The following is a 21,029-nucleotide window of genomic DNA, read 5'->3' as shown; positions in this document are numbered from 1 at the left end:
TTTGGTGAGGGCAAGCATTAATCACATTCGAGGTCCTACAGCAAGAAAATAAGATGGCTGAATCAAAACATTTTAAATATTTGCAGTTGGGTCATGCGCTAAGGCGCCACATACGGGAGGGGGAGCAATTCCCAGAATCAACTCCTGTGGAAAATTGGCTCCCTTCTTGATCCTGTGATGGATAGGGTGCTGTCATTAATCTACCAGAAACTGAGGAACAATTCCCTTGAACCCCTGCTGAAGCTGCAGGAAGTGTGGGATGGAGATGTTGGACTTACAGAAGAGGAGGATCGGTCAGATTCTGTACAGAGCCCCATGGAGCTGGCCATATGGGCCCGGTTCCGTCAGATCCAGTTGCAAATACTCAGTAGATTATGCTATTCAAGAATGCTTTTGCATCGCCTTGGTCAGTGTGGCAACACCCCATGTGCGGTGGGGTCCTTTTCACATGTATTCTGTGAATGTCCAGAAATACAATACTATTGGAAAGGTGTGATAAAAGTCCTGACCAGAATCACTGGACTAAGCGTGCCGCTGACGGTCAGTTGGCACCTGTTATTCATAACTGACGAAGAGGAGGGGCCTAAATACCCCAAAATATGGCTTGCATTGGCCTCTAGAATCACTAAAAGAAATATACCTCGGGCCTGAGGAGCGAGCAGGCCGCCGCGGATTACAGATGGGTATCTTTTTATACTGGTGCCAAAGGGCTGAACATGTGATGTATCAGAGCCGTAGCTGCCCACAAAATGGGAGACGGTCTGGGACAATTGGCGCAGATACAGGGAATAGTAGAGGCCATTAGGAATCAGTTGACCGGTGCTTTGGGTATAGACCTGGGGATACTACAGAACCTATGTCCTAGTATATGGATGACAGCTGTTTGCACATTTATTATTTCAATTTATCCTAATGATCATGCTGCCTGCACCATAACATTTCCTTTTGCAATATATATTCTGCATATGATAATGCACTTATGCTTAATGTACATTGAGCAACTGTTCAATAAAAAGACTTTCAAAAAAAGAAAAACTCAAATTCCCAGGTAGCAGGAAGGGTATCTTAGTGACTGAAAGAAAGTACTGCACTATTCTTTGAAATGGAAGTAGTACAAGACCTCCCATCCTCTTAGATGGTCAGGAAGAGACTGGTGTTAGCAAAGGGATAGGCCATCCATTCTGGTGGGGAAAGGATGTGGAAAATCATAAAGGGAGAGGTACAGACCTCCATGATCCGCTATGATGTAGGAAGAGGATAGATGAGTCTCTTTCCACTTATTGCAATATTTGAAACACTTGTCGGGAGTTCAACAATATGACTCAGTCCTCTTCCCTGTTTATCCATTCACAGGAGGGTGAAGACGCGGTCCATTTTGCTAACAGGGTGAAGTCTGCTATCGCACGGCAGGGTGGGCTTGTGGACCTTTTGTGGTAAGTACCAATCCAAGTTTATTTCTACTCATTACTTTGAAGTCCTATATCGTTATTTTGGGTGCCTGTATCAATCACACTCTGTTGGCATCATCATTTTCCCCAGCTAGATGTATGAAATTATTCCACTTAATGGGCTGTCACCCCATGATAAAGCCCATCCTAAACTTAATAAACCAGGATGATCTATCATTTAGCCTCATAGTCCCCTTGTGAGAGGGATGGGCGGAAAAAGAATCGAGGAGGTCTTATGCTTGGATCAACGTAATATATTAAGGTTCAACAAAAAAGTAGGCAAATGATAATCGGGGTTGGTTGCAGGTCTTCTTTCTTCCGTCTTCCGGTTAGGTCTTTTCTCTCCAGGTGATTGGTGACAACGTCCCCTGGGTACCGTGGAAAGAAGAAATGGTATGCGGTAAGTATTTAGTTCTCCAAAGGTCTAATCTAATTAAAGAGGGAAGACCGTCACCAAGGAAAAAGGAGTGTGGGACACGCAAGTGCACATATTGGGCGGAAGTGTAGGGGTAAATCAAGGTGAAGCAATCTTCCAATTAATGCCTATACGTGCCAAGAGTCTAGTCACCTTACTCTCAGGTGACCGCTTATAAATGCTATTTCTGTAGGGTTTCTTAACTCCAAAAACCTTCCCCTCCCCAGCAGTCTGCCCCAGACCTGTCTTGCCCTGGATCAGCTAGAGGCTTGTCCACTCTGTGTTCGAGGCATGTGGGCTGCTGAATTCATATCTATAGCATAGATCGCCGCCTAGTGTTGGGTCCGGATGATTGCACATTGTTGTCCTGGAAGAGTCTTCGAAGTATCACGAATCTGAAAGAGACACGTTAGTATTAGATTCCTTACCATAGAATATCCCCAGGCGTCAGACTGGATCCGGAAATTTTTGCGTAGCAGTACCCTTGCGCGTCGGTAGGCGTCGTCTGCGGCTCCGCGTCCGTCGTCGGCGTCGTGGGTGCCGTGATGACGTCGTCGGAGTACTTAGACGCCGCCTCCGCGTGCTGACGTCAGTTCTTCTTTTTTCCGCGCCAGCAAGCGCAGATCTGGAAAAAGCAGTAACCCTAGTCAATTTTGACTAAACTTTTTGATCCTTTTTGATTACTATTTCGAAGTCTCTCGACTCCGAAACGGTGCCGATAGGGATGCCCGGCTTCAAGCATTGCGACGATTGCGACCGGCTGATGTCGGTCACGGATCCTCACCGTGTGTGTTTGTCGTGTTTGGGCGTCGACCACGACGACAAGGCCTGCTCCGACTGCCGGGCCCTCTCTTCGAAAGCCAGGCGGGAGCGGTCCCGTAGGCGCCTCGAACTCCGGCAGTCGGCCCCGCGCCGTGAGAGGTCCCGATCCCATGGGAGGTCGAGGGACAGGTCGCGGGCCCGGAGCCACCACAGCTCCGAGAGTAGGCCGCACTCCTCCGGGTCGAAGTAGTCGTCAGGTAAGCGGCACAGGAAGTCCAAGCGGCGTCATCGCTCCTCGGACTCCCCCCGACGCTCGCGCGATGCGGCCGGGGGTTCGGGTGACACCGCCCACGCGGCTCCGTCAAAGTCGCGGGCGCCGCGTCCAGCCCCATACCCTACGGTCCCTGGGCTCGACGCGACGCCGGAGGAGGTCGAGCGCTTCCTCATGGCCATGAGGAAACTCTCTCCTCCGACGGGCTCCGCGGCGCCACCGGGCCCAGCGGACCCGTCTGGGAGCCCTAGCGGGTCGGCGGCTCCGGCCCCGACGCCGTCGGGTGCTTCGGCTCCGACGCCGCCGATGCCTTCGGGCCCGGCGCCGTAGGTCCCTGTTATCCCGCCGCCGCCGCCGCCTTCGGGCCCGGCGCTGAGGGGGTCCAGTTGTTCCGACGCCGCCGGCGCCTTCGGGCCCGGCGCCGCAGGACGCCGCTGGTCCTCCTTCGGGATCTGGTTCGTCGCCGGTGGATCTGACGGCCTCCCCGGCGTCGGACCCTCAGGTGTCGCCTCCGGCGCCGTCCTCGGGCGGCGCGACCCCGGTTCTACTTCCGTTCCTGTTCGGCCGTCGGGACGGCCCCGTTGGGCGCCGCTCCAGACGCCGTTGGGTGAATTTCACTTTTATGAACAGGCCCCATTGGTTGAGGACCCTGAATTTCAGGAGATGGGTGAAGGAGAGGACTGGGAGGGGTCTGAGGACCCTCTGACCAGGGAGTGTCAGTCTCATGAGGACTGGACAGGAGACCTTGGGGAGGCCAGTGGCCTGGACACCTCTCCAGACCCTGGGTTTGTCTCCCCTCCTACCGTGGCTTCGGAGGAGGGGGCAACATATAGTGTGGTGCTGATGAGGGCTGCCAAGGCCTTAAACCTTGAGCTCCCCGTCGCGGCCGTGAGGACTAACCTCCTCACTGAGGTCCTTAAACCGCAGTCAAGCTCGGCCGAGCCTCTGCTGCCCTTTAATGAGGCCTTGACTGACGATCTTCTGGGCACTTGGTCCAAGCCCGCTACGGGTTCGCCCGTGGATAGGCACGTGGCCAGACGCCACCGCCCAGCCCCGGGCGACCCATGTTTTCTGTCCTCCCACCCTACCCCCGAGAGCCTGGTCATCCAGGCCTCCAATTCCCAAACCGCATTCCCGTCGGCCCCGCCGGATCGGGAATCCAAGAGGTATGACCAGTATGGGAAGAAGATCTTCTCATCCATTAGTTTGGGCCTGCGGTCTTCCAACACCGCCTGCCTCTTGGGACGCTACACCCACTCTGTGTGGGATAAGGTCGCGGAAGTGCTGCCAGAGTGTCCGTTGGAGGTACGGGCCAAACTCGGCCAAGCCCTTGTGGAGGGCCGGGATGCAGCCAAGTATTCCATCCGGTGTGGGCTGGATACCACTGACTCGCTGGGTAGAGCGATGGCAAGGACGGTGGCGGTCAGACGCCACGCCTGGCTGAGATCCGCCAACTTCTCGGCAGATGTCCAGAGCACGCTCATGGACATGCCGTTCGATGGCCGTCGCCTCTTTGGCGACAAGGCAGACCATGCGCTTGAGCGTTTTAAGGACTCCAGGGCTACGGCCAAGTCCTTAGGCCTCTCGGGCCAACGCCAGCAACCGGCTGCCTATCACTCCTTTCGTGGCCACGGAAGGGGTGCACCCGCACGTGCCGCCAGCCGCGCGCCGCAGGGCAATACCCAACGCGGTGGCGGCCGTGGGAACCGCCGTCCAGGCGGTCGTGGGCAGCGGCGAGGTCAGTCCACACCTTCCCCCGCAGCATCCGCCTCAAAACCCTCCTAGTCCGTGCTTTCAGGCCCATGTGACGCCAGTGGGGGGCAGGGTTCGCCATCACCACCTCCACTGGCGCACTGTCACGTCGGACAGGTGGGTGCTGCAGATCGTCCGAAGGGGCTACTCCCTCCCCTTCGAGGCGACTCCTCCAACCATGCCACCGCAGAACCACCGTGTATCGGGGGATCACTTGCGACTTCTGCAGGAGGAAGTTACGGCCCTCTTGGCCAAAGGGGCCATCGAGCGCGTTCCTGGGCCAGAAGTAGGGTGTGGTTGCTACTCCCACTACTTCCTGGTACCCAAGAAGGGCAAAGGGGGCCTGCGCCCTATCTTGGACCTACGGAACGTCAACGGCTTCCTCCGGAAGGAGAAGTTCAAGATGCTGACGCTGGCTCAGGTCTTAGCTGCCCTGGATCCAGGAGACTGGATGGTAGCGTTGGACTTGCAGGACGCTTATTTCCACATCCCCGTCCTGCCGGCCTACCGGCGCTACTTGCGGTTCACGGTTGGCCACGAGCACTTTCAGTTTACCGTGCTCCCCTTCGGCCTTACCAGCGCCCCGCGGGTGTTCACAAAGGTGATGGCGGTGGTCGCAGCTCATCTGCGCAGGTTGGGGGTTTCAGTCTTCCCCTACCTCGACGACTGGCTGTTGAAGGCGGGCACGCCCCAGACAGTCGTCAGCCACCTCCAGACTACGGCAGACCTCCTGCATCAGCTGGGGTTCTCGATCAATGTGCCAAAGTCACACCTGTGCCCCTCTCAGAAGCTCCTCTTCATCGGAGCGGTTCTAGACTCGGCGCAGTTTCGGGTTTATCCACCCGAGCAGCGGGTCCGGGATATTCAGGCTCTGATTCCCATCTTTCAGCCGTTATCCCGGGTTTCGGTCAGGTTGACGCTGCGGCTTCTGGGGCTGATGGCCTCCTGCATCCTGCTGGTGCATCACGCCAGATGGCGGATGCGGGCTCTGCAGTGGGACCTGAAGTTTCAGTGGGCCCAGCATCAAGGCAACCTATCCGACCATGTCCTGATCTCGGAGGGCACTGCGAGACAGTTGCAGTGGTGGCTCACGGACCGCGATTGGGTCTGCGGCAGATCCCTCTCCCTTCCCCAACCGGAGCACGTAGTTGTGACGGACGCGTCCCTCCAGAGCTGGGGAGGCCACATGGGAGAGGCGGAGATCAGAGGCCTCTGGTCTCCGGCGGAGACTCGACTCCACATCAACTTGTTGGAGCTTCGGGCGATTCGTCTAGCACTGAAGGCATTCCTCCCCTCTGTCCGGGGGAGTGTAGTGCAGGTGTTCACGGACAACACCACCGCCATGTGGTACTGCAACAAACAGGGCGGGGTGGGGTCGTGGACCCTTTGCCAGGAGGCTCTGCGCCTTTGGCAATGGCTGGAACATCAGGGCGTGACCCTGGTGGTTCAACACCTGGCAGGTTCTCTGAACGCCAGGGCGGACGAACTCAGCCGCAGGTGCATGATGGATCACGAATGGCGTCTGAACTCGGACGTGGCGCAAGGCCTCTTTCAGCAATGGGGAGAGCCTTGGTTAGATCTATTCGCCACCGAAGAGAACGCGCAATGTCATCAGTTCTGCGCGTTGGAATTTCCAAGGCGGCACTCGCTCGGAGACGCTTTTCGTCGCGAGTGGAGTTGCGGTCTATTGTACGCCTTTCCGCCTATACCACTTCTGCCCACAGTGCTGAAGAAGATCAGGCGCGACCGGGCCCAAGTCGTCCTTGTGGCTCCGGACTGGGCTCGAAGGTACTGGTATCCCGAGCTACTCAGTATGTCAGTCGATCCCCCGGTTCGTCTGTCTCTTCAGGAGGACCTTCTGTCGCAGCAGCAGGGGACGGTCCTCCACCCGAACCTGTCCAGTCTCCACCTCCATGCTTGGAGATTGAGCAACGACAGTTGAGGCCATTTGACTTGCCTCCTGAAGTCTGTAACGTCATTCTGGCAGCCAGGCGTCCCTCCACAAAGTCGGTATACGCCTGCAGGTGGAACAGATTTGTGGCATGGTGCACAGCAAAGGCTGTGGATCCTCTTGCTGCCCCTCTTTCAGAGGTTCTTCTCTTCCTTCTTTCTCTTGCCCAGCAGGGCTCTGCTCTGGGCACTATCAAGGGCTACCTTTCTGCCCTTTCAGCCTTTCTCAGGCTACCTGATCAGCCTTCTTTGTTCAAGTCCCCTATTGTGAACAGATTTCTTAAAGGCATCACTCACACTTTTCCTCCTGTTCCGTTTGTGATGCCTCAGTGGGACTTGAACCTGGTTCTGACTTTTCTGATGTGCGCTCCCTTTGAGCCACTTCACAATTGCCCTCTTCGCCTTCTGACTCTGAAGACTGCTTTCCTGGTTGCCATCACCTCTGCCAGGAGAGTGAGTGAGCTCCAGGCTCTTTCTTGTACTCCACCTTTCCTTTCTGTCCATCCGGACAAAGTGGTGCTTCGTACCAAACCATCTTTACTGCCCAAGGTTGTCACGGCCTTCCACATTGGGCAGTCTATCACCTTGCCTACCTTCTTTCCGCCACCGCATCCCTCTAAAGAGGAAGAGCGGCTCCATCGTCTGGACCCAAAACGTGCGCTCTCGTTTTATCTGGATCGCACACGCCAGTTCCGGGTGGATGACCAACTCTTTGTTGGTTACGTGGGCGCTAAGAAGGGGAAAGCGGTGCAGAAGCGGACCATCTCCCGGTGGATCATCTTGTGTATCCAGGCATGCTACTCCTTGGCTAGGAAGGAGCCCCCTGCTGGATTGCGGGCTCATTGTACCCGAGCCACGGCGACTACCACTGCCTTGGGCAGGGGTGTGCCCTTACAAGACATCTGTCAGGCAGCTACGTGGGCATCGCTGCACACGTTTGCAAGACACTACTGCCTGGACAGCCAAGTCCGGAGGGATGGCTTCTTTGGCCGTTCCGTCCTCCAGGACTTTCTGGTGTGAGTATTGGTTCGCAGACCCACCTCCGGGGTTGGTATTGCTGGGGTATCTATTCTAAGGTAAGGAATCTAATACTAACGTGTCTCTTTCAGATGCACAAGTTACTACTTGTGTAACGATATATCTGTAAGAGACATTAGTTAGTATTAGATTCCTTACCGACCCACCCATCCTCCCCGTTCTGCGAACCAATATCTAGGGTTAGGGTTGTCCCCTTCAGGGCCCTAGATTCAATGGCACCAGTGTTGGTTTTTAACATGGCTCTGCGTTTTCTGGCGCCGAAAAGCTGTGTCTAAGAACTGACGTCAGCACGCGGAGGCGGCGTCTAAGTACTCAGACGACGTCATCACGGCGCCCACGACGCCCACGACGGACGCGGAGCCGCAGACGACGCCTACCGACGCGCAAGGGTACTGCTACGCAAAAATTTCCGGATCCAGTCTGACGCCTGGGGATATTCTAAGGTAAGGAATCTAATACTAACTAATGTTTCTTACAGATATATCGTTACACAAGTAGTAACTTGTGCGATAGGTGGCTCCTCCCCTGGACTACAGTGCGCATGGGCATCGACTCCATCCCCAGATTGTTTCTTTCCGCCATTGGGTTCGGATGCATATTTGATCACTCAAGTTCGGAATCAATAGAAACTTTTCTTTTTGGCCCAAAGGACTTTCCTATATCGTCGGTATTGTCTTCCGATCGGTGCCCAGTTCTGTTCCAGCTCAGTTCCCGAGTCGAACATCCAGAGGAGTCGCGTGACCCTTCAGTGCTCGAGGCCCGGTCGACGCAACAGGCCTTATTCAACAACCCATCATGGAACGGAGCCCGTTCAAGAGGTGCCCCGTGTGCAACTCAAAGTATCCCCACATCGACGTCCACCCGGTGTGCAACAAGTGCCTGTCGCCAGATCACGATGAAGCCAACTGTATGGCTTGTTCTCGTTTCCGCTCCAAGAAGACAATTCGGCTTCGGCGCGTAGCGCGCCAGGAGGCCCAGCAGACGGCACCTGACCCGGTGAACATTTTCGATACCGAGGGAGAAGAGGCAGATGAGCAGGAAGTTCAAGAGCCGATTTCCAATCCAGCAGCAGAGATCGACTCCAACTACGACGCAGACGTAGAAATGCTCGATGCAGAAGAAATCGTCAACGAGGTAGGAGACGACGATGGGGCCTATGGGGCCACGGAAGATAGCTCAAGCGAGGAGTTATGCCCCGTTCAAACAATATCTACGGCTCAGGTCGAGGGATCGCCACATGGCCTTACCCAAGATCTTGCACCGAGTTCCACAGTCTCGCCTCCGGGCCCGGCTACGGACACTTCGAGAGAGCCACCATTGGTCAAATCGAAACCAAAAGAGAAAGCTTCGGTGTCTACAAAACCGAAAGTGCTAGAGGCGCCGTCGAAACCGAAAGCGCGTGTCGCCTTGGTCGGCTCCACGTCTTCAGACCTGTCGGTGCAGACAAAGCCAAAAAAGGTTGTCGAACCGGTGAAGTCGCTCAAGGGCGTCGAGCCGAAGACTGGGACAACAAAAGCACTTGTCAAGGTCGTCGACCCGAAGACTTCGGCGCCGAGGGCCGTCGACACAGACAAAGGACTCGGAGCTACAAAAGTTGTCGATCCTGCGCGTCGGCCGGGCAAGGCCAAAAGTACTACGACCCTCCAGTCCGCACCTGGGGGTGGCTCGAAGGCACCTGTCGAGTCGACGCAGCCGTCTGCCTCCTTCACGAAGCAGGTGTCGGAATCATTGAAACGCATTAAGGACAAAGCTTCCGCTGTCGATCCGAAGGATACTTCCGCGCCGAAGCCTGCCACCAAACCGCAAAAGTCGACAGCGCCTATTCAGTTTACGCTGCCGCCGAAAGTGGCGCCGAAAGCGTTCGTGCCAAAGAAGGTTGTCGAGGCGTCCATGAAGGTGTCCACGGGGCCGAAGACTACCCCTGCAGTTGTGGGCACAAAGCATCGACAACCGCTGCTGGAGGAGCAGTCGGAACAATTCATCGACGCCGACACCGGTAAACTTTCGATTTACAAGCGAAAGATCACACCAGCACAGCCTATGGAATCCTACACAATTCCTTTAAGGAAAAAGAAGGATTCCACGGATTCACCCGTTCTTGTTGAACTAATAGCTCCACGTGGACAAGACACTGCTCCAATCTCGCCCACGTACTCAGATGTGGAGGCAGGGGAAGGTGACTATGATGAGTACAACTACCCTGCCGACACTGATCCTGAAGATCAACATGACACATGGGCAGATGCTGCGGACCCAGGGGATCCACAAACTGCCCCAGACACTCAAGTGTATAATGTCAAAATATCACCTACTGAGGACTCAGCGGCATTTAATGCGCTTATTGAGAGGGCAGCCAAAAATCATAACGTCCAGCTCCATGCTGACCCTATTGAGGTTGATTTTCTGTTTGACACCTTTTCCACCTCTGAAAAGACTGTGAAGACTCTGCCTATGCTAACGGGTGTCTTAAAACATGCTGCAGACATTTTTAAGGAACCCACAAGAGCCAGGGTTATAAACCCCAGAATTGAAAAAAAGTACAAGCCGGCGCCTGGGGACCCTACCTACATCAAGGGCCAGTTGCCGTTTGACTCTTTAGTAGTTTCCAATGGCCGGATGAGGGCCAACTCACAAACTACTGGTGATGCTCCTCCCCCTGACAAGGAATCTAAGGTGCTAGAAGCATCAGGGAAAAGGGTGGCCGCTCAAGCAGCCAATATCTGGCGCATTTCAAACACTCAGGCACTCTTGGCCAGATATGACAGGGCATATTACGATACACTTGAGACCCTGTTACAACACTTGCCAGATGAATATAAAGAGGCAGCAGAGATGCTCATACAAGAAGGGAAACTCATCTCAAATGCTTCTATTAAGTGTGCACTAGACGCAGCAGACACCGCGGCCAGGGCCATTAACACCATTGTGATGTTGCGACGTCAAGCCTGGCTCAGGATCTCCGGGTTCAAGCCAGAGATACAAACCACCATCCTAAATCAGCCTGTAAAGCCTGATCACTTATTTGGACCTGAGGTGGACACCACCCTAGAAAAAATCAAAAAAGACACCGAGACTGCAAAGTCTATGGGGGCTCTCCAGTCCCAGCAGTTATGGGGTAGTTCTTTTCGTCGCTCAAGCAATAGAGGTGTTTCCAGAGGCCAGCTGTCCCAACAAACACAGTACACTAAGAGTGGCGCACAAACCTCATACAACAAACAAAGTAGAGGTGGCTATCGCGGAAACAGCGCCAAAGGCAGAGGTCGTGGAAACAACAGCTCCCGATCCTCTGCCGCCAACAAACAGTGACTCCTTGTCACTGCCCCCAGACCATACAACACCGGTCGGGGGGAGACTCCAAAAGTTCCTGCCAGTCTGGAAATCCATCACCACAGACAGGTGGGTCAGAAAGCTTATCCAGTACGGTTAATGTCTGGAGTTAACATCCACTCCACCCAACATACCCCCAAGACACCGTCCTATGTCCACAGAGCATTTGCACTTATTGCAGCAAGAGGTGCTCGTCATGCTCCAAAAAGGGGCAATCGAGCTCGTACCAGTGGAACAAAGAGGCACAGGAGTGTACTCCCTGTACTTCTTGATCCCAAAGAAAGACGGGTCCCTCAGACCCATACTGGACCTCAGACCCCTAAACCAGTACATTCTATCAGAACACTTTTACATGCTCACACTGCAGCAGGTTCTTCCGTTGCTCAATCAGGGGGATTTCCTCGCAACATTAGATCTAAAGGATGCATATTTTCACATTCCACTACATCCGTCACACAGAAAATACCTCAGATTCACCATTCAGAATCAGCATTACCAATTCAAAGTCCTCCCTTTCGGAGTGACCACAGCGCCCAGGGTGTTCATAAAGTGCCTGGCGACAGTGGCTGCGCACCTCAGGAGACAAAACGTGCACGTCTACCCTTATTTGGACGACTAGCTTGTCCAAGCAAAGTCGGCCCAGCAGTGCGCTGCCAACATGTCTCACACCATTCACCTTCTTCACGATCTGGGATTCTCGCTGAATTATCCAAAGTCACACCTTCAGCCCGCCCATGTGCGGCAGTATCTAGGCGCGACAATAAACACTCTGGCGGCCACAGCGCAGCCAAATTCAGTGAGGATCAACAGCATTCAATTGCTGATACAGAAATTCAGACCGCAACACTCGCTTCCAGCACGAGTGTTCATGCAGTTGATAGGCATGATGGCCTCCTGCATCTTCATAGTCCCGCACGCGAGACGACATATGCGTCAGCTTCAAGAGTGCTTAGCAGGTCAGTGGAATCAGGCTCACGGACAATTAAAAAACCTAGTGTTGGTGACCGGTCGTGCATACAACTCTCTGCATTGGTGGAATCCACACAACCTTTGCAAGGGCCGACCGTTCCAGGAGCCTGTGCCACAGATCATCCTAACGACGGACGCATCTCTCCAGGGTTGGGGAGCTCATGTACTCCACTACACAGTGCAGGGACTATGGACAACGCAGCAAAAGAAGATGCACATCAACCACCTAGAGCTGATGGCAATCTTCATGGCAATGAAGGCATTCAAGGTACATCTGTGCAACAAGGTCGTGTTGATCCGTACGGACAACATGACGGCCATGTACTACATTCAGAAGCAGGGAGATACACACTCTCCACAGTTGTCTCATCTGGCTCAGAGCATGTGGAAGTGGGCCATTCAAAGGAACATCTTCCTCATGGCAGAACACCTCCCAGGCAAGGACAATCAGATGGCGGATCTGCTCAGCAGGTACAGCCACCAAATGCACGAGTGGGAGCTACATCCATCAGTACTCCGCCCGTACTTCCAGCAGTGGGGTCATCCAGAGATAGACCTGTTCGCCACAAGGGAAAACGCCAAATGCCAAAGCTTTGCCGCCAGGTTCCCGCACCCACAGTTGCAGGGCAATGCGATATGGATGAACTGGTCAGGCAAATTTGCGTACGCTTTTCCCCCAGCACCTCTAATACCGCTGGTGGCACGAAAGCTAAAGCAACACTCGATGACGCTCATCCTGGTTGCTCCAACGTGGGCACGCCAACCATGGTACACCACGTTTCTAGAACTTTCCGTGGTACCGCATCAAAGGCTGCACCTCACACCCAGACTCTTGACGCAGAGCCATGGCGACATTCAGCACCCAGATCCGCAACAGCTCAACCTGGCGATCTGGCTCCTGAGGTCTTAGAGTTTGGCTACCTCAACTTGCCTCCAGACTGCATGGATATCATACGGGTGGCAAGAAAGCCCACCACCAGAGCATGCTATGCAGCAAAATGGAAGCGGTTTGTCATTTATTGCGTAGACCACAACATAGACCCGCTTGACGCGTCCACGCACAACATCATTTGTTATCTGTTACATCTTTACAAATGCAATCTAGCATATGCTTCCATTCGATACATTTATCCGCCATAGCGGCTTATCTCCAAAACAGGCAGCATCTCTCCCTTTTCAGAGTGCCTGCCATTAAAGCCTTTCTAGAGGGACTCAAACGAGTCATTCCTCCCAGGACCCCACCTGCTCCTGAATGGAATCTTAATGTGGTCCTCACCCGACTAATGGGTCCACTTTTTGAGCCCTTACATTCATGCGAGATTCAGTTCTTAACATGGAAAGTGGCTTTCCTGATAGCCATTACGTCACTGCGACGTGTTAGTGAGCTCCAAGCACTAACTGTACAAGAGCCATTCATACAAATTCACTCCAACCGGGTGGTGCTGCGCACTAACCCTAAATTTCTTCCAAAGGTGGTTTCACAGTTCCATATCAATCAGACTATTGAACTGCCTGTGTTCTTCCAAAATCCTGAGACAGTGGCAGAAAGAATGCTCCACACTCTTGACGTCAAACGAGCTTTGATGTATTACATTGATAGGACCAAAGATTTTAGGAAGACGAAACAACTCTTTGTTGCCTTTTCCGCACAACACAAAGGCAACCCCATTTCCAAAGCAGGTATAGCCAGGTAGATCGTTAAGTGTATTCAAATTTGCTATCAAAAAGCTAAGCGCACTTTAACAATCCCCCCGAGAGCCCACTCCACCCGCAAGTTGGGGGCCTCCATGGCTTTCCTTGGAAACATCCCTTTAGAAGACATTTGTAGAGCAGCCACATGGTCTACCCCACACACATTTACAAAACACTACTGTGTAGATGTGCACTCCAAGCAGCTGTAGGGCAGGCTGTTCTAAAAACACTTTTTCAAACTGCTGCTGCTGGCACAGGCGGCCGCCGCTAATGGAGGGACTGCTATATATTCTATGCTATAGATATGAATTCAGCAGCCCACATGCCTCGAACTGAATATGCTACTTACCAGTATGCATCTATTCTTGGCATGTAGGGCTGCTGACATTCATATCGCCCGCCCTCCTCCCCGGCGCCTGTAGCGGCTGCAGCACTTACACTTACTCTTAGCATGGTCATCGCTCACACTGTTACACTCCATCTTCGCCACAATGGCTAAAAACAATCTGGGGATGGAGTAGATGCCCATGCGCACTGTAGTCCAGGGGAGGAGCCACCTATCTCGTGATACTTCGAAGACTCTTCCAGGACAACAATGTGCAATCATCCGGACCCAACACTAGGCGGCGATCTATGCTATAGATATGAATGTCAGCAGCCCTACATGCCAAGAACAGATGCATACTGGTAAGTAGCATATTCATTACACACACTCCAGTGTGTACTCTTGCCCGGTGTTTGCTTACACTCAAGCCCACCCACACCTGTATGCATAAAAAAAAGACACTTCCCCCGCCCTTTCTCATGTGGCATTTATGACAACAATTCAACAATCCATTCCTCACCCTCCCTTCCTGCCCCTCTCCCCGGTTTACATACCGCGGAAGCTGTAACTCTCCAGAGTTACGGCGGCGTGAAGGCGTCCGGTTCCACGTCTTCTTCCTCTGCTCTGCTGGGATTTTGTCCGCCGGTCCTCCGCTCCACTCCGAAGCAATCCTCTTCACCGTCCACGGTCTCGGTCTCGTTCTCGTCCTCCAGTCTCCCGATCTCCAAATCTCCAAATCCAGATCGGGTTCTGGCGTCTTCCTTTTAGGGGCTGGTCCCGCCTCTTGATTTCCTCCTGATTGGTCCCCCTCTTCTCTGGGCTGTTCCTCTTCCTGTGTGCAAGAGGAGTCGGGGTTAGTAAACCCTTGAGTGCCTGACGAAGTCCGATCAGCGCGCTTTCGGTGCTCTGGCATATCGAGGTCAGTGGCCCCGATAGGGGCGAAGGCGGGCTCCTCCTCACACCTCTGTTATCCCAGTGAAAGCTGTATTAACTGGTGTGAGAACCCTTTTTTGTCTTTCCAGGCATGGACGAGATATAAAAAACAAACCTTCAAAATCTTCTTAAGTGTGTCTCTGCACATCCTGTCAGCGTGAGTGTAATGATGAATCAAAGGTTTTAGTTTTTCTTCCTTTAAAAAAACCAAAATCATTCTTTAAAAGTGACGGAAAGAGACTAAGTACCGTTTTGAAGCATGAATCCTTTTCTGAATTCACATGCTGGGCATCAAGTCAACCATCTAGTGCAGTGGTTCCCAAACTTTTTCAACTCACGGCTCCTTTGACCTATTGGTCGCTGGCCACGGCTCCCCATTATGTTACTTTTTTTGGGTGGCTGGAGGGATTTAAGAGCTGCCTCAGGCCGATCAAGGTATTATAATCATAGATGTAACAAAATAAAAATATAACAATTGTTTAATACAAAAACTTGAATTGGTTAGTTAAGTCAGAAACAATACTATTTAGCACTGGAGCATCCATATGGAATTTTTTCACTGTTTTTGTTTTAAAAATGGCCTCTAGCATGTTAAAGGAGAAGACACTTTTTTTCTCTTATTGGTAATTAGAGTGAGGATAGAGGGCATGTTACATTTTCCAGAGGCGCCCAGTCCTATTTGTATTACTATGTGTAAATGTATTGATTTTGCTAATCTTATAACAGAATAATTGTGAGTCACCTTCTGAGGATTCAAAGGTATAATCTGCAAATTATGATATGTAGATAACACGTCCGTCCGATCTCCATATATGGTAGATAGCGGAAGCCATAGTAGTGTGGTACCTCCAACTTTATTTATCACAAGAAATTGCCCAAAATGATCACAGGGACCTAACTTGTGCACACACCTAATATTTGTACTCCGTCAATGTCAAGAGTGGAGGAACACCACTCCATAATGCACAAAAGGAAAAATCTGAAGATCCTAGACTTACCTGTGGCATTTAGACTAGGGTTGAATATAAATGTGTGTGCATATGCTGCTGCTAATCAAAATATAATATATACATTATAAATAGTATATTTGGGACTTTGTATGGAACCAGCTGCTTTGTTAGCACCAAGCCACGTGCTAAAAAGTCATAGTTGACAAAAATAAAGTTTTAAACAATGTTAGGCAATGCAAGAAAAAAAATACACACTCCCCCTCCATAAAAAGCCAATTGTAGTGGCTGTATGCAGCCAATTTATGGTGTCCTGTTTATTAATATGGGCAAGACAATGCTAACCAGTGTTGCGTTGTAGGAGATGTGAATGCTATTTTAAAAGGAGCATACAGGGGCTAAGGCCTGTTCAGTAGGTGCCAATCACTGACAGAGGTAAAAAATCTAGGGCGTCCAAAAGTAAAATTTATGGGGTACATCTTGGGCAGAAGGGATTTTAGAGAGCACATCTATATAACAAAATGACAAGTCAGTATGTCATGTCTCTTTAACAATTACACACCCTCAGTAGATCATACCTCATTAATAAGACATATTAATAAAAACTATCTGCTTTCTGCAGCAAACCTGAAATTCGAAATGCTAGAAGACATTACTCCGTTTTATGTTTCTACCAGTCTGCGTACTCCATGCTTATATTTTACTGAAGTTTTCACTGCGCACTGCTACAAATAAACATACTCAAAAGTGAAAGTGGAGATAGCCGCTTGTGAGAAAATAGTTCAAAAAGGCATTTGCAACAGTAGGATTCCTCGTGTCCATGGCATCTCTCACTTCAAAACAGACGAGGCTGTGTAGGAGTCATTTCGGGAAAAAGGCCCACGTTTAATAGATGCACAGTAGCAGCATTTTCTAAGGCTAGGATTCCACGCTGCTGAAATGTGTGTGTGTGCCCAGTAACAGCAACAGCTGTAACTCTTTCAGAGCTAGAGATATCCGACATCACAGGAGTGTTCACCTAGCAGTGGTTCCCAAACTGTGTGATTGGTGCGCATGTGTTCACGGCGCCCCTGACTAGTCTTGACAGCGCACTGGGGTGCCGCGGCGCACAGATTGGGAACCACTGATCTAGTGGTTGGATCCGCAATAGTGTCTTATCTGTTGTCTGTCTCCTCTTTGGCGGTAATTACATCCCCTGTGTGACATCAAATGCGTGCCCTGCAAGTTCCTGTGTGTGGTCTCCATCTTCAGATTCTTTTTTCCCACCACTGGGTCTAGAAGCACGACAAAGGAGCTCTAACAAATTCTTTGAAAATAATTAAAACATAGTTTGTTCCCCACGAAAGCACCAAAGATCACTGGAGGCCACAAGAAAACTGACGAAGGGGATTAAAGGGGAGCCTTCTCAGCCCAGATGGGGGACCTCGCCGGTGAGCACCACATGGCCGGAGAATGCAGAGGCAGGGGACTCAGCAAAGGGACATGGAGAACACCCCCTTCAAATTCTACCCCAACTGCCACCACAAGTTTGCGCAGAGGTTTGCAACTTGTGCCTATTTAAGGATCACAGCTCCAAAAGCTGAGAAGCCTGCACTAACTTTGTCCAAAAAACACTGAAAGCAAGACTCGAGCATCATCTAGCACACTGTGCCATCCCAGATACTCCGAGAACACGAGTCCGTGAAGGATCTGGGCCTCTCTAGAGAGGAAGAAGATGAAGACGTTGAAGAGGCCGAAACGGTACAGGGAGGAGACTCAAATGCCCAGGAGAACGTCATTGACATAGAATGGGTAGAGGCCATGAGAAGGGTGGTGAAAGCGGCCGAAAAGAAACATAAAGTAAACAAGCTGCCGAAAGACGTGGAATCTAGGCTTGAGAAGGCTGCCCCAGTATTCATGTCAAAACACTAGACGAGTGTACTAGCCAGAATTTTGTCTGATCTAGAGTCGTTGTCACCTTCCTCCTTGATGTGGAGGACCATAAATCTGCCCTTTCCTTCTCACTTAGCTCTCTCCCTGCTGCTGCTTCCCATTGGCTTAAAGTTCTGTTATTTAATTTGGAGGTTTTGGGGCTCATGGCTCTGTATAAGTGCGCTATCTGGTGTCCTGTTATGTTCAGGCTGTTAGCGTATTGTATTATTGATGGGGTGAGCATGTTTATGTCTGCTTTGGCTATCGCCACTCTTATTTTAAGGAAGTTATAGAGCTCTATGCTGTCAAAATTGTACTGTTCTCTGAGTGTGTCAAAAGCTGTTCGAGTCCCTCTAGATCAGACAAAATTCTGGCTAGTACACAGGGCCTACTGGACCCCAGCACGTCTAGCAACCATGGGTATCAGAGAGACCGACTCCTGCTGGAACTGCAACAATCAGAAGGGAGACCTGGCACACCTCCTCTTCCACTGCGCCAAAACAAAGAAGTTCTGGAACTCCATAAACACTCTAATCAATGACGTAACAGGAGCCACACTATCAATGGACTTTCACCACCTAATTCTGGGATACACCGACCCATCCATAACATCCGAAAATGACAGAGACCTGATTGACCTGCTGCTCACAGCGGCGGTCAAAACGGTGTTGAACAACTGGAAGGACACAGCACGAGCCACCTTTAAAGCTTGGTTCAACTGGGTCATTTTCCTAAGAGGAGCCGACACCATAACAACCAACAGCCAAACGAATTCAGGGAAAAAGAGCGAGATATGGCTGGCGCTAGACAACTACCTGTCCTCTCACAAACCACCCTAAACGCCCAGAATAGACAAAACTGCATAAACTACACACGCATCCTACTCTACAACACAATGCGCCTATCTCTCTCTCTTGTCTCTCTATATCCCCACACCTCTCTTCTTTTCTTTCTCTCTTCACACCACCAGGGGTGCGAAAAGACAATCAGACAGGATGCAAGGGGGCACGGGGGAAAACCTGAAATGTGCAAGACGGACGAGAAGAAGATGAAGCAAGCTGGGGAATGGACTGTCATGAGCCAAACTGATATAAGCCAATCGAGACGATGCTTGCCCCCTCCTCCGGTGCGCCTTTTCTTGGTCCCTATCTTTTTTCCTTTCCCCCATGTGATTCACCCTGTACCATGTAAATATGCTCTTTATTTTCAATAAAAAATTACTGAAATAAAAAAAAAAAACACTAGACGAGTGAAGGGCAAGGTGCCAAAGGCCAAAGAGCTGCTGCTTGTGAGAAGAAAGGCTTCTTCGATGACCAAAGTCAAGCAGGAAAAACACCAGCTCAAAGCCGAAATAGTAGCTCTCCTGCAAAGAAAGAAATTAATCTTCTTAAAGGGTTTTCATATCCCGTCGAAGCCCTCGGAACAGAGAGAAACGGAGGCTGCGCAAACCAACATCAAGGCACCCTCTACGCCAGAACCACATGAGGAGGAGCAGGAAGAATTCAACGACGAAGATGAATCCTCCACGCTGAAATGCCGGGTGCAGCTCGACGACGTGTGGCAGGATCTCCACACCGAATTCGCTGGATGATCTGTCCATGTACAATAGACTCATCGAGAGGGTGGCAGACACCTGGAGTCCAGATCCCTGAAACGCGTCGGGCGTTTTTATGATTTGTGAAGCGGAAAGGCATGCTGAGCTGGAAGCCTGGAGGGCAGAGGTCTGTCGTGTGCCTCTTAAATGCTTCGGGCATTTTGTTGAACATATAGCTTCACGGCGGCCCTGCCGTGGAGAGAGCACCATCGCCTGCTGATACAAGGATGGTTTTGTCAGCAGAACGAGGCTTTAAGTTCCAAATAATTTGGAACTTTTTGAGCCCAGGACTCTACATTTAATACAGCGCGCCCGACCACAACACAGCCCACTAAAGGAAGTTAAGGACAATGCATTACGTATGACAGAACACTCGACCTTACTGCAAGGTGATATCTAATTTGCATCAGTTAGTAAGCGCCTTGACACCTTCGGGTCAATGTTTCGCGCTCTACAAGTCGCCATTTCATTTCATCATATTGGACCACAAGCCCCAGCAAACCCTGGACGACGGTGCACTCGGCACACGCCCACTGGAGGGCTTGTTTAAATAAAAGGTCAGAAATGTCAGTGGTGCATTATCGAGTGTCTTTCACAGCAGCCCATGAGGAAGGGGGTGGTTCCCTGAAACGCGTTGGGAGTTTTTATGATTTGTGAAGCGGAAAGGAATGCTGAGCTCGAAGCCCGGAGGGCAGAGGTCTGTTGTGTGCCTCTTATATATATATATATATATATATATATATATTATATATCAACTCTTGCAGGTTTCCCCATTTAAAGAAGGCCACTGGAAGACAGTACTTCGCTTAATTTATTGGCGGCATGCCGACAACCAACTTGTGCAGGAAAACACATCAAAGGAGTAAAATGCCAAACGCGTTTCGGGAATATATATATATAACAATTTGACCGTGTTTAAAGGGGGAGCACAGGCACTTGAATACTGGTTAGCCGAGGTAAAGTGCACAGAATTTTTTAACCACAAATATAGGGTCCAGCAAAAGACGAAAAATCCAGAATGACCACGCAGAAAAAGCAGATTACCTGCACTCACATTGTAGGATATAGTGAGCAACATCTTGTCCACAGTCCCAGATTACCTTTGTGCCAACCTCCAACAAATGGAACATGATGGTCAAGTCGTGGCAAAGTGAGCCATTAGATCAGATTTGGACACTATTGACTTCCATACCATGCATGGATACAATAAATTGACTTCTCCAGCAGTGTCCAGCAGTCCTTAATGGACAAGCTATTTTATGGCATCCATCTCTTTGGAAACAAGCCTCTCTGCAGAGGAGCGCTTCAAGGAAAGTAGAGCATCAGCATTCTCTCGTGGCCTTACACCACCCATAAAGCAGTTTCCCCAACAATATCACCCCTTTTGAGCTTTTAGAAGAGAATTGCAGCAGCGGCCACAGAAAAGTGTGCCTCTGCAGCAACAGATCCCCCTGTCCTTTTGAGGTAAGGGTCAGGGATCCAGCTGACAGCATCCACCTCCACAAGGGCAACAAACTACCCAATCCCCTGAAGCATCCACCCACCAGTCCCACAATCATTAAATGTCAGGCAGTGTCCACCTTCAAAATAAGTGTCACCAAATCCGGGGCGAATTACTCGATGCACTTACTGACTTAGAGAGAACCTCGAACACTTCTGCATGTTACCTGACCCAGCAAAGCAATGACTTTACCT

At 51.1% G+C, this 21,029-nt stretch overlaps 1 protein-coding gene across 1 annotated transcript in view; it reads left to right on the top strand.

Moving 5' to 3' along the window:
• GPAT4 (glycerol-3-phosphate acyltransferase 4) overlaps positions 1 to 21,029 on the top strand; it is a 289,147-nt gene that overhangs the window by 229,458 nt on the left and 38,660 nt on the right. Inside the window, exon 12 of the mRNA XM_078666242.1 lies at positions 1,354 to 1,433. Within this exon, the coding sequence (XP_078522368.1) occupies positions 1,354 to 1,433 (80 nt within the window). The remainder of the gene's footprint in view (positions 1 to 1,353; positions 1,434 to 21,029) is intronic.

Source organism: Lissotriton helveticus, chromosome 11, assembly GCF_964261635.1.
Source record: "Lissotriton helveticus chromosome 11, aLisHel1.1, whole genome shotgun sequence".
Classification (NCBI taxonomy): Eukaryota; Metazoa; Chordata; class Amphibia; order Caudata; family Salamandridae; genus Lissotriton; species Lissotriton helveticus.
The sequence above is the reverse complement of the archived record's forward strand: the minus strand, read 5'-3'. Positions and strand labels throughout refer to the sequence as shown.